A 13,748-nucleotide genomic window follows, 5' to 3' on the forward strand; every position below is an offset into this window, starting at 1 on the left:
AGGTATCACAAGATAAAATCTTTTGGCAAAATATGACAAAAGGCAGAGTTACAGACCAACTCTTCCTGCCGTCATCTTATTTCTTATTGCAGATTTACAAGATCTATCAAGTGGCCTCATCTGCCAGAAACTAAAGATGGGGCTGAACTGATAGTTATCAGAGCCAAATAAAGGGGGATAATTTCAGATACTCTCATGTAAGGTTTTGTGCAAAAACAAAGACACCCGCACAAGTGACAGTACCACTTTAAGACTGGCAAAGCATTGTGGGAATTGCACATCTGCAACAACTGGGAGTCTTTTTTTTTTGTTTGTTTTTTGCCCGACCCTGTTGAAGAGCATGTGCAAACTGTGAACAGCAGAGCTGTTACTGGAACAAACACTTTGCAAAGGTGTGAAACCTCGTCTACAAGCCTGTTTACTTAGCGTACCACACAGGCAGTGTGTCTTTCACCAGAAAGTAGAGCAGGCTGGGTTCTGCCCCAGGCCACCGATAGATCCTCGAATGCTAGTTCAGTCTATTAATACTGCAGGCAAGTTTAAGCGACAGTTCTGAGGATTGAGTAATCCACAGATGAAGGTGTTCATTGTGTGGGGGCCAAAAAAAATCTCATCCCTTATGCCAGGGCTGTCCAACCTGCGGCCTCCCAGAATTTGCTGAACTACAACTCCCATGATTCCCTGGCTATCTGTTTCATTGAAAGAATCATGGGAGTTGTAGTTCAGCAACATCTGGGGGGCCGCAGCTTGGAAAGCCCTGCCTTATGCTGAAATACAGGACATGTGTGATGCACTCTGAAATGTCAGACTAACACGACTAATTCATCACAGTGCCAATTGTCGAGAATTAAAAGCAAATGTAGATTTTAGGCCAAAACATAATCTCGAGGAATACTTTTCTTTAACATTTTTTACATTTTTACTGTATGAATTGTAGATCCAGGATAGCTTTGTTTCTGGGTTATTTTTTTGCCACGGGTCAGTTTGCTTTGTCTGATTTCACTCACAACATCTGATGGAAATATTCTGCGTCTGTTTTGTGCAATTCACAGGGTAGATCTCGTACATCTTGCCTTGTACAACCTGGGAGTACTCAGCAAAAAGAAATATTTTGACTTCGAAGAGATCCTGAATTTTGTGAATGAAAACTGGTTCCATTTGCAGCTGGGGAAGGTACGTAGAGGGGAATAGAAAGCTTAAGACTGTGAATGTTAGGCTTGTTTATAGTACAAAGGTCGCATATGAGAGAAAGATATATACTCCTGGTTTATTAAAAATAACCACAATTTTTGGGAACTGGCTACAGAGAATACATTATGGTGTCTATTCACTAAACTGTGAGTTGAGGTAATTTGAAAACTTGCTTTCAAACATTTAAAAACATTCTCTAACTCTGCTTTGCAATAATGTAGTTATCATTGCACAAATCTTATGTCTAAGACTTGGAACAAGTAGATCTCAAATTGGAAAAGCTTCAGTACAGCAACAGTTAACCATCTTATGCAATATGTAAATCGCTGTATTTATAGGCCGTGCCATCGTATTAAATTGATAATTTAAATTAAGGCTTGTGTACTTGTTTCATAAAGCAGAATTTACAGATTTTGAGAACTGGTATAAAATTGCATGATACCTTAATTTCAGAGGCTTCTGGGTCGACAACTATCACAGAGATATTTTATTTCAAAAAGTAGAGCAGCTGTTTGAGCAAAGTGCCAAAAGCAGTTACCATGGAAACCAGTGGAATGTTCTTTCGGACCCTCCACTTTCAGAACTTTGTACCAGAATTGTTCTTTATTAAAGGAGCACTCTACTCCCATAGAACACTTCAGCTTGCTGAATTGCTATTTGAATGTGGAGTATCCCTTTAAAATTCCCATTAATAAAAGTGTAAATTTTAATGTGAAATTAGCAGTTTGATACTTAAAAAAAGAAACGCCTCACCAGCTGTCAATCAAACAGCTGGGGAGAGTCACTTCCTACTTCCGTTAGCTCCACTGAGCTAACGGAAGTAGCAGACACATTCTAATAGAGCGTGCCTGCATTACAATATTGGCTGCAAGAACTGCCCAGGGGACAGGCAGTAGGGGAAGCACTTCAGTTCTTGCAGGGTCTGTCCCGCCTCCCCTCCCATTGTCAAAGCCCCCTCCACTCCCTTCCCTGTGCGAAAGTCTCCCCCCTCCCCTGCCTGCTCACCTTAGCAGATCCGCGGGTAGATGAGCTTTAGTTTCCTCTACCCAGACTGACGTGAAGTGAGAACACTTCCTGTCAGTCTGGGCATAGGAAACTAAAGATCCTCTACCCACAGATCGGCAACTCCAAGGTCAGCAGGCAGGGGAGGGGGGAGACATTCACACAGGTAAGAGAGTGGAGGGGGCTTTGACACAGGAGGGAACAGGGGGGGGCTTTGAAACAGGAAATAATTGGGACTTTGACACAGGAGAGGAGGGGGCTTTGATACTGGAGAGGAGGGGGCTTTGACACTGGAGGGTAGGCGGGACTTAGAAACGGGAGGGGAGGTGGGATGTTGACACAGAAAGGGGAGGGGGCTTTGGCACAAGAAGAGGATAGCAGTGGAGGGGTACTTTGATACAAGGAGAGGAGGAGAGGTGGTACTTTGACACAGGGAGAGGAGGGGAGGGGGACTTTAACACATGGAGGGGAGGGGAAATGGGAGTTTGACATGGGGAGGGGAGATGGGAGTTTGACACAGGGAGGAGAGTGAAGATGGGAGTTTGACAGGGTGGGGAGATGGGAGTTTGACACAGGGAGGGGAAGTGGAGATGGGAGTTTGACACAGGGAGGGGAAGTGGGACTTTGACACAGGGAGGGGAAGTGGGACTTTGACACAGGGAGGGGAAGTGGGACTTTGACACAGGGAGGGGAGATGGGAGTTTGACACAGGGAGGGGAGTGGAGATGGGAGTTTGACACAGGGAAGGGAGTGGAGATGGGAGTTTGACACAGGGAAGGGAGTGGAGATGGGAGTTTGACACAGGGAAGGGAGTGGAGATGGGACTTTGACACAGGGAGGGGAAGTGGGACTTTGACACAGAGAGGGGATAAGGGATGAGACGCATGGAGAGGAGGGATTAAACACATGGTGAGAATGAGGGGAGGAGAAATAGAATGGAAACAGGCTTCTCTATGAGAAGCCACTGATTGGACAATTCTCTGTGAAGTGACTAAAAGTCACTTCCTGTGAAAAAGGGGAGGGCTTACAAAGGCTGCAGTCATAAGAACTGCAGCTTTTGCAAGCTGTTTTTGGATATAACCCCAATGCCTACATACATAAAAATATGCATATATGTATTTATTGGGGGTATATCTACTAAACTGTGGAGTTTTTTCTTACTTTTTTTCCCCACGTGTGGAGTGGTCCTTTAATATGGTTCTTCATACTGTAAAATGATAAATTACTTTTTGCATTTATAAATCATGTAATCCTTGTGTGGTCCGTTACATCACGTTCTCCCCCATATCTGAACAATCCTATGTTTTAATGTATATTTCACAATGTAGTGGGATGATTAGTTAACTCTGCGGTCTGAGTACATTTTTCCATACACAAGGGGCCCTGTAGAGTTTTAAAGATCAGTGAGGATGCAGTTCTTTGGCCAGGGATGGGTTAAATAGGACAGTTGGCTTGAAATTCCCCAAGTTGTATCCTCCACTCTGTAACCAATCAAGGATGGGCTCCAACCAATCTGTTCCATCTGCTTGTCATTTGTAAGAACGCAAGCAAGCAACACAATATCCCTTTGGATCCCAGTTTCTGGGAAATGAAAACGTGGGCATGTGAGAGGCTCATGTTGGAAAAAAGGGGGGGGATTAGACTGTCTGTGATCTATGAATTTTGGGACTGTTACAGAAGCCAAAAGACAAGGGGGGAAAAAGTGAGATTAAAATCTTTTGGCCACGGGATAATTTCCCATGCCTCACAGGAGCAAGCTGAAATTATAACTGTAGGTGGCGTTCTGTTTGCCAAGTGGGGTGTGCAACATACTTTGATTGACCAGCCTTACCGTTAGTGGGTCACACTTCTAAAATATGCATCTTGAAAAAGCATCCATGGGTTTACATTCAGCAATAGATGTATTCTGAGTCACCAATCGTTTGTCTTGTCAGTATTTCCAAACCGGTTACATAGTTTGTCATGCTTGTGTTACTGTATGCTCTTCATCCTGTTAGAATTTGTCTTGTGTATCTTATGTCTGGAGGGTTCTTCCTTCTAGGATTTCTGTAATGTATTATACTCCCTGGGAGAGCCTCAGTTTTACAAGGAAATGATATAAATTAGCGATGGCTTGAGCGCCTCCTGCAGGTCACACTTTGCATGACAACTCTGTTGCTGTCGTATTAACTTTTTTTTGTATATTTTATTAATATAATTCAGATGTTTTAATGATAATCCAATAATTTTATTTTATTAGCTGTCAATCGCCCCAGCAGAAGATAGAGGGCAACATCTGCTGGAAGCATTAAACAGCTATAAGAGCAGGTGAGACAAGCTAGCAACTGACTTAGCATTGCGGTAACTTTATATACACATGTCATGGTGAGCGATACACAAGACACATGTCATGGTCATAGTTGACCTCAACAAACATAATGGCAAAATATATGTGTTCGGATTTAAAAATGCATGTTTGTATTTAATTGTTTTTTGTTTGTTTTTTAATTGTAAAAGTTGGTGAGTACCCAGTTTGTAAAATCCCAGAACTAGGCACATGCTCAATGTGGCAGAATACACAGATCTTTGCCTGTTTGTGCGTGTGGTGCATCTACACACCATGCCCAGGAGTCTCTTCTCTGCCTTCTAAAGATTCCAAGGTTGTCCTGTATTGCTCTTCCTCTCAAGATGAGGAAGGATATTTACCAATGTTTTCAGGTGTAGAATTTACACCCATACTTGTTTCTGTAACTCATTTGGTTTTAGGTTCCTTTGCGGCAAAGAAATAAAAAGAAAGAAGTGCATCTTCCGGCTGAGAATCCGTGTGCCTCCAAGTCCACCAGGAAAGCTGCTTCCCGACAAGGGGACAGTTCAGACAGAGAGCAGATCTACTGACCCGAAGAAGAGAGGAAGAAGCAAATATTCCCATAAGAACAGGTAGATTGATCTCATGAGGTCTGTCATTTGATTGATATTTGTGTTTAATAATATCCTTGTTTACCAGTTTTTGGTATTGCATTCTGTTCTGAGAGTACTCAAGTACAAAGTAAAAACAAAAACAACTTATAGCCTTGGTAATTAAAGGGCCACTCCCTGCCTAAATAAATGTAAAACGCCACTGTTTACCCCAAATAAAGACTTGCGTGCATTTAATTATGTAATTTTTCATTGGAATTAAATCTAAAAATAGCTTACATAAACTGCAGAACTCTTGTCTGCTGCCTTTGCAAGCCCTCCCCTTCTAACCCCGCCCATACTTTCTGGGGCTGTCCAATCACAGACTTCCCAATGCAGCTCAATGAGAAATCTTTGCAAGGCAAGCACTCTGGGCAATTACTGCCTCTTGAGTTCAGTGCAAATAAAATAAAGAACTAGGAAGTAACATGACCAGTTGTCTGCTTGAATATGCAAGGGGTGTAACCAGTACAATTAATAAAAGTGTTGATTTCTATTAGAACCTGCACTATTTCCAACATGAAAAAAAAATAGGGCACACTTGTCACAAATAAAGCTTTTCAGCAAGCTAAAGTGCTTTAACCCCTTAAAGACACACAACATGTGTGACATGTCATGATTCTCTTTTATTCCAGAAGTTTGATCCTTAAGGGGTTAAGTGGAATCTGAAAAGATGTACCTACTGTTAAGTCGTTGAGTGGTATTTTTGTTACACAACCTGGTTTGGTCAGGTTATATGGAGTTTGGCACACTGACTGTATTAAGAGTACAGGACAGAGGAGTCTTACTGACTACGGTGACATGAAGAGAAATAAGGGTGAAGCTAACAAGATCATAGCAAATTATGAACAATTATGGACTTTTGTCAGATCAGGTTTGAGCACAGTTAAGAAATTAGACAAACTAAGCTGGACTTGGCTAATATGGCAACAGTGTCTGAAGCCTTTCTAATAATATAGAACTATGCAGAACCGGTGTATCATGTAGAGTACCATTAGTGGAGAGACAGACAAAGATTTAATAAAGTTTATTCTTCCCTAACAAGCTTTAGGTATTAACATATTTAATAGCTTTAGATATTAACATTTGAAATGACATGGTCAGTAATCATTTCCATGTGCATTCAAATCTTCACCTCGCTTTAAATAGACTGGTAGCAAAATACTCAAGTTTAGTCAAAGTACTCTCTCTCTCCCTCTCTCTCTCTGTCTAAATGATGAGATGGTATTGCTCACTGGTTAGTACTTCATATCATGATGTTTTTTACTATAGTGACAATTCAAAGTTAATTTCAAATTTAAGGGCTGACACTAAAAAGCACAGCTGACTTGGAGAAAGTTTCCAGTTTGGATATTTTCACCTTAAATTGGAAACTCTTGGAATTCACCATGAATTTTTACATTAGTTAAAACTTGTTAGAGTCACAGGTTTGATTCCCAGCAAAGGTCAGCTCGGATTTTGTATCCTGTTAAGGTTAATAACATGATAATCTTTAAGTTGTGTAATAATAACGCCCTTAATACTTACTAGGAAAGAAGCGAAAGCCAAATGTTCTATTCCAAGTTATCACGTAGATGCTATTGCTAGAGATTATTTTGTGCAGTGAAAATGTTGTAATTTCCATTTACCACTACCTTTACATTTTTGCTTTCTATTTCTGTTCTCTTGCAGCTTGTTGCCACATGAATGTCAGCGGCAGAAAAAGAGAGGTATTCGAAGGAAACCAGCCAAATTTCTTCTGGAAGATGCTATTCCAAGCGTGAGTATTGATTTCAGTTTTTTTTGTTGTTTTATAAAATAGACTTAAAAAATATACACTGCCCACCGTGCACACCCAACCTGTCACGACAGATTCCATTTAACATAAATCCCAAACCAAACGCAGTAAATACATATATCACAGAGATACATGATGTATTCAGTGTCAAATTTCGAGAAATACCATTACTTCCGATTTAGCGCCACCATATTCTGAGATGATTTGTGAGCTTTACTCTTCTGTAACACCTACCTATGCTCCCTCTGCAGTCTTCTTTCATGTGTCCGGCTTGATTATACTTCTCCCGCAAAAAAAAAAATCTCCTGTTTGCAATTAGTGCTCTGCGCCAATCGGATGCTTCTCGTGGAAATTAGATATTTTATTTATTTTAAATCGGGGTCTTAAGGAGGAAAAGTCTCTGGTGGCTGTCAGTTTGATGGCGCAAGAGGCGTGATCTGTCAAATGTAAAGGTTGTTTCTCTGAAACAGCAATGCTTGACATTGCCAGACAAAAATGACTTGGCTTTATGTACCAAAACCATTTTGTTAAGCTGTAGTGGTTTTGGTGCTTAGAGTTTAATGTTGAAAAGCATCATAATGGCATCTTTTCCAATGATTAAATGCAGATCTGTTCACTATTATCCATGTTTAACAAATCTTTGGCACAAGAGTTTGCTCACAGATGTGTACGTCCCGACTGCCTCACAAACAATATATACATTTCCATTAACGACATCCTTTCGTAGTTTGTGAAGACCGCAGAGGGTCAGTCTTGCTGCCAATTGCTTTATTAGCTAATTCTGTCTTCTCCTGAGACAACTGTATCCTGCCACCTGCAGAGACTGAGTGTGTGGGTGTGTGTATGTGTTTGTGTCCTCGAAACTGTGGATTCATGTAGTCGGGCTGGATTTTGTTTTTAGAATGAAATTAAAATGATGGAAAAGTTTTAATTTTTATTTCTAATTTGGTTTTACAACTGCTGCAGAAATCAGATGGTGGTGTGAATTGAATGGGCCTTGTTTTCTGCGCCATTGGTGTGAAGTTTTGTTTATGTGGCGTGGCCCCTTTTAAATGAGACGTATAGTAATTTGCTGGATTATTAGAATCTGAAGTTATTTTACAATTCTAAAAATAAGAGCATTGAAGAGGACTGTCATTTGGGTGCTGGCACTGCAGCACTTGTTGGACTGCAATTTGAAAACAATTTCCTTGTAAAAATGTAAACAAAAACTTGGCTTTCTGGGGGCGGAGCCTGGCTGCCGAGCAGGGTGGACGTGTGGTAAAACAGCTCCTGCAAGAAACAGCGATAATGGGGTTAAAAACCCCAAACACCGACTCACCCACAAGGCAGAGGACACAGGACGAGCTGGGGAAACCCGGGGGCACTGAAGGAACCCACAAACGAGACTCTCAAAACCTGGGATCCCAGATAAAGCACACAGGGCCTACATGCGGCCGAGCCAGGGAGAGGCGGCCGCTCTCCTGGTTGGTAACACCGCAGACGCGACCTCAGATGCACTCGCCTTCCTCCCCCCCCCCCCCCGGGCCGGCGGGGGTCATCCCGGCCCGCACTCGACATTCAAAAGAACCGGCAGAGACAACAGCACAAGCCTGTTCCAGGCACACAAGAACGCAAGCCCCTACAAGGCACACCTAAAATGGCGGCGGGCAGCGGGAAACGCATGAAGACCACGTGGCCGACACAGCTGCATAGGACGGAGCTCATACAGAGAATCACGGCACAACAAAATCGCTTCTGGAATACTCACATAGAGCGGCAACTGGCAGCCCTACGCAATCTACCCACGCTACAGACGAGCGAATTGCCCTGGGGCACAATGCCACTCCGGATACTCGCCTACACATCACGAAGCCCACCTGGACACCGCGCACAGCACAGTGCTGCAAGACGCCGAGACCCAGCGACAAACACACCCCGCTTCCATCAAAGGGGCATAGGCTGAAAGAGACTATACCTGGGGCCTCATGTCCACGCACCAGCAAGCCACCGACGGCAAACTTGCCCCACCAAGCCACATTGAGCATCAGGACACCCAGGTGGACACTGAACATTACACCTCTGTACTACACCTATGCCTTAAGCACTAGTCCGTTTTGTGTACTGCTGAGGCGATTAAGATCTGTTTACTGCAGGGCCATTTAAGCACTGTATTTATCATTAAGCACTGTATTTATCACTAGCCGGCTACACTCAGTGTAGGGATAGGCCAGGTGTCGCCCAGCACACCACACTTAGCACAGACCGCAGCCTTGCCATAGCGACTTGTAACTTGCCCAGCTTATGATTTTACACAACACCCCTAGACTATCAACTCACTGTCTCTAAATACCAGCATGAAAATCTGAATGTCAATAGTTAATACACCTGATATCGCTGAAACGCTAAACATAACAAATTGCTTTAGAAATGTATAGACTCCATGTTAAAACTATGTTATAGCAACCGAATTACCTACCAAAGCTAGCCTATAATACTTCACGTTGATAGAAACTCAATCTATAACCTGCTTAAATAACATGTATTCAGCTTGCTTGTAAAACAAAAACTAGTGCATTGTACAACCATATCCCACTGCTCTCCATGTTATGTAACCTTTGTTTTTTGAAATATGCATGTGGATTGCCTTTGGGGTACCTCATGCCTGTATGTTACCCTCATATGCGCTGCAAAAATAAAGAATATAAAAAAAAAAAAAACTTGGCTTTCTTAATGTCGGCAAAGTCTTTTTTGGAACGGGAGACAGACTGTTACACATCTCAGACCCTGATTCTGATATCATAGTAGATTAAAAGGGTCCCCTCCACCAGCAGTTTAAAAGAAAGAAAAAATATAATAATAATAATACACACCTTATTCCTTTACTCTGTCTCTTTAAATTACAGAGTGATTTTACATCTGCCTGGAGCACAAACCACCATCTGGCCAGCATCTTTGACTTTACTCTGGATGAAATCCAAAGTTTGAAAAGGTAAACTGGATGGCACGAATGTATAGTCTGCCAGCAAACAAGTTATTTTTATACCAGTCTGAAAAACTATAAGCACAATCTATCTTGTTTTTGTTTATATCATAATGCAATTCTTTATCATAATCAACCAGGTTATGTTCCATTTGTTTTGTCGAAGAGACTATTTTCCTTACCTTTTGTGAAGGTACCCCAAGACTTTGTCGTAATATTAGATTCTTAAATTCTAATCGTGTTTCTGGCACCTCACTACTTACAATTTATCTCTTGGCTGACCTCCGTTATCGGGCAAGTTACACAGTAGGGATTATCAATTAACATTCAGGAAATGAAGCCCCTTAAAAAAGTTAAAAAGTCCGGTATGTAAAGAATTAAGCCAAAAACAAACCCATACCAGATACACTTTAAGACATTTTAAATTCCATATTTGGGAGGGGAGAATCTTTCTCTTCTTCTAAAAGCATTAAGCAAGATGTATCTGATGGTAATTTGAAGAGTTGCGCAAAGTTGTAAAAGTGGAGCAATCGCCATGGAAACCCGATGAAATCTCCCCTACTGAGTAATGGTGTGAAGCTCTAAGTGAGCCAATCAGCAGAAGCATTACTTTAGTTTCTATGACAACTGCTTCATTTGTTTACTTTGCTCCAGAATTTCTCTTTATACATGTTGCCCTTATCTGCTAAGCTGTCTGTGGCCATTCATGTGTAAAGTGATTTTGCTTCACATCTGAAAATATTAGAATGTGTAACCAGTAGCTTAAGGTAGCGTATTCTTTGTCTGTACACTGCATGCGCTTTCCTCTACCTTCCTGTATTGTAAAAATAGACATTACCTGTATTATTTACCAACTTTTGATGTGTTTCAGCGCAAGCTCAGGACAGAACTTCACCTCGGACTTAGATTCTAATGATGCAGCCAGCACATCTGGATCTGCTTCCACCAGCCTGTCTTACGAGTCAAGGTATGTAACATGCAGCTGTGCTGTGCCTGATTCATTGTTAAACACATGTCACTTGTTTCAAGGTCAGTGGGGTCTTTGTCTTTTTTTACATTTTTATTTCCTTCTATTTTTATTAAGAAACACTCAGGTACCATAAATACTACAGCTGACTGTAGCGGTTATGGGGAAAGGGATTTTCCCCTATTTTATTTTAGGCTCCCCCTGTGCACTCGCAGCCTGTTGTTACTGTTAAGTTTAAAAGGATACTATGGAAGTGAAGTTTCTGTGTTATCTGAATAGCAGTCAAGAGGTTTGGTTATGTGTTCTGGGAGACACCCATTTTTTGTCAGTCCCATTAAAAATAATTTGACAAAGAAAACTGAGTCAGTATTTGGAGGCTCCCTGCTCTCTTTAAATAAAATGAATAAATTGTTTTTTCTATAAGCCCACCCAAGCGGCAGTCTTTCCCAATTTGCACCAATAATATAGCTATATTTGATAACTTGAGCGGCTGCACAGTGTGGGTTTTTGTGGATCCTAATTCTGCAGATTAAGCTGACTGCTGACCTTTAACCTACGGAAACCTTCAGCTCTGTTGCTGGGGTTTAGAAGGTGCGCTTAGCACTTCCATAGAAAGCGTAGAGTGACAGGATTGGCTGAGCAGCTTCCTGGTCTGCTGAGCTCTAACTGCAGACACAGTGTATGCCATGATGTTAATATTATTGGTTCTCAATTACAGGGGTAATGTTGGTAGCCGGAAGAGAAAGTTGGCCACCAAAATGTACTCCTCCGTGGAGTCGAAGAAACGAGCTTTGGAGCACACGGAGAGGCAGAACAGCTGTGTGACCGAATCCTTAGAATATCCCAGGACCTCTGATTTTCAAGATAATGGTGTCGACAGCCACACCTTTGAAAGCATCAGTGAAGATGACACGTGCCTCTCCCACTTGAAATCTTCCATCACCAGTTATTTCGGAGCGGCTGGGAGGTTGGCATGCGGCGAAAAATATCAGGTGTTGGCCCGCAGGATAACGCCCGAGGGCAAAGTTCAGTATTTGGTCGAGTGGGAAGGAACCACTCCTTATTGACCCAAACATGTATTACGTTAGGACCAATCATAAAAAAAAAAAAAGAACCAAAGGATTTTTTTTTTTCTAAAAGAAAAAAAAATTAAAAAAGAATGTTTTTGAGCAGAGCTCCAGAATTGTGTGCAGTATATATTCCCAAAGAGAGGGGAAAAAGCTGTAATCTGTAGGTTGTATTGTAGGCGTGGAGAAAGGCTATGTAGGCGTTGCTGAGATATACACACTTACTAATATGACACCTACGTCTGCCGACAAGGAAAGCACTTAAAACAGGGTACAAACATGGACTTGCTATACTGGTACCTTTTTAACCAACATACCGCTGGAACTGACTTTTTAAAAAATTTTTATTAAATGCCACAAAGGTATTTTTTACACGAGCAGTTTGGGGATGTGCCGCAAGGCTAGATTATCATATATTTGCCCCAGAAGGTTTTGTTGTAGATACTTTTTGCATTTGCATCCCTGCAACCATACGGTTACTTATTTTAAATATTTAGTCCAACAAATTTCTAGGTCATTTACCGAGCTAAACATATTTTTTATAAAAGCTGTAAAAATTTATAGAATGTATTTAAAATTCTAAATCTAGAGCATAGGTTTGTTGCCAGGATCATGTAACCTGCACTGCCATAATTTTATAGACGTGTGCCGAATGTTTTGTTACGGTGTGTGCCCAAGAAGGATTTTTTTATTTTTTATCATCTGATATGATATGATTACTTTATCATAAAGGATGTTTCGTATAAACAAAATCAGTTAATTAAATATAATTGACAGCTAAATTTGACTCAAATGCAAATGTAAAAAAAAACGAGTCCTCGAATACCAGTGTTCTAGTGGTGACTTGATATATGGAAATAGTGAATGTTTGTGATTTGTATGTTCTGCTGGCTTAAGGGCCACCAAAAAGAATGTAAAATTGCAGGTAATAAAACTGCAAACAAGGATGGACAATCATTGCTGCATTAAGGAGTAAATAGCTACACTTGGTGCACCTGGCTCACTTAACCCCTTAAGGACCAAACTTCTGGAATAAAAGGGAATCATGACATGTCACACATGTCATGTGTCCTTAAGGGGTTAAAGGATCACTATAGTGCAAAACCCACCATTTAGGTGGTTTGCCCCGCATCAGCCCCCTTAAAAGTTATAAAAAACTCACCTTATTTCCAGCACTGCCTTGGTGACATCATCAGAATTGTCGATTTTCAGCCAATCCAGTGCTTTCCCATGGAGAAATCATGGATTGGCTAAAATCAGCAAGGGGGCCTGGCCAAACACCATTTTGGCTAATTAGCACCTCATCATAGAGATGCATTGAATTAATGCATCTCTATGAGGAAAATTCAGCTTTCCCATGCAGAGCGTGGGGATACTGAACGGCAGAGCTGCCTACTGTGCAGCCCTGAGCCAGGAAGCACCTCCAGTGGCCATCTAAGGAGTGGCCACTTGGAGGTGTCCCTAGAGACAATGTAAACACTGCCTTTTCTCTGAAAAGGCAGTGTTTGCATGAAAATGCCTGAAGAGAATGATTATACTCACCAGAACAACTACATTAAGCTGTAGTTGTTCTGGTGATTATAGTGTCCCTTTAAGGTACATTTTGAAAAACAGTTGTGTAGTACACTAACATGGCTATTTACTAACGTGAGAATTCAAAGTCAAGTTCACATTTTAAGGCCAGAGTTGCCGCACTGAAAGCATAGCTGACTTTTTTCAGACTGCCTATTTTGATCTCACATTTAAAATTCATGTTGAATTCCCACTTTATTAAATAACCTTGTACAATGGGGAAGTCAAGGCCACCTTTGCTTATAGTCAGCTGGCTTCAGTCTGTAATGAAGGTGA

At 41.4% G+C, this 13,748-nt stretch overlaps 1 protein-coding gene across 1 annotated transcript in view; it reads left to right on the top strand.

The window, feature by feature from the left end:
* Nucleotides 1-11,946, top strand: part of PHF19 (PHD finger protein 19) — a 55,814-nt gene extending 43,868 nt beyond the window's left edge. The window contains exons 9-15 of the mRNA XM_063432843.1: nt 1,053-1,173; nt 4,433-4,500; nt 4,939-5,109; nt 6,799-6,886; nt 9,790-9,875; nt 10,738-10,833; nt 11,552-11,946. Coding sequence (XP_063288913.1) covers nt 1,053-1,173; nt 4,433-4,500; nt 4,939-5,109; nt 6,799-6,886; nt 9,790-9,875; nt 10,738-10,833; nt 11,552-11,900 — 979 coding nt within the window. The 3' untranslated portion in view covers nt 11,901-11,946. The remainder of the gene's footprint in view (nt 1-1,052; nt 1,174-4,432; nt 4,501-4,938; nt 5,110-6,798; nt 6,887-9,789; nt 9,876-10,737; nt 10,834-11,551) is intronic.
* Nucleotides 11,947-13,748: the final 1,802 nt, after the last annotated feature.

The sequence above is a fragment of the Pelobates fuscus genome, chromosome 9 (genome assembly GCF_036172605.1).
Source record: "Pelobates fuscus isolate aPelFus1 chromosome 9, aPelFus1.pri, whole genome shotgun sequence".
NCBI classification, from domain to species: Eukaryota; Metazoa; Chordata; class Amphibia; order Anura; family Pelobatidae; genus Pelobates; species Pelobates fuscus.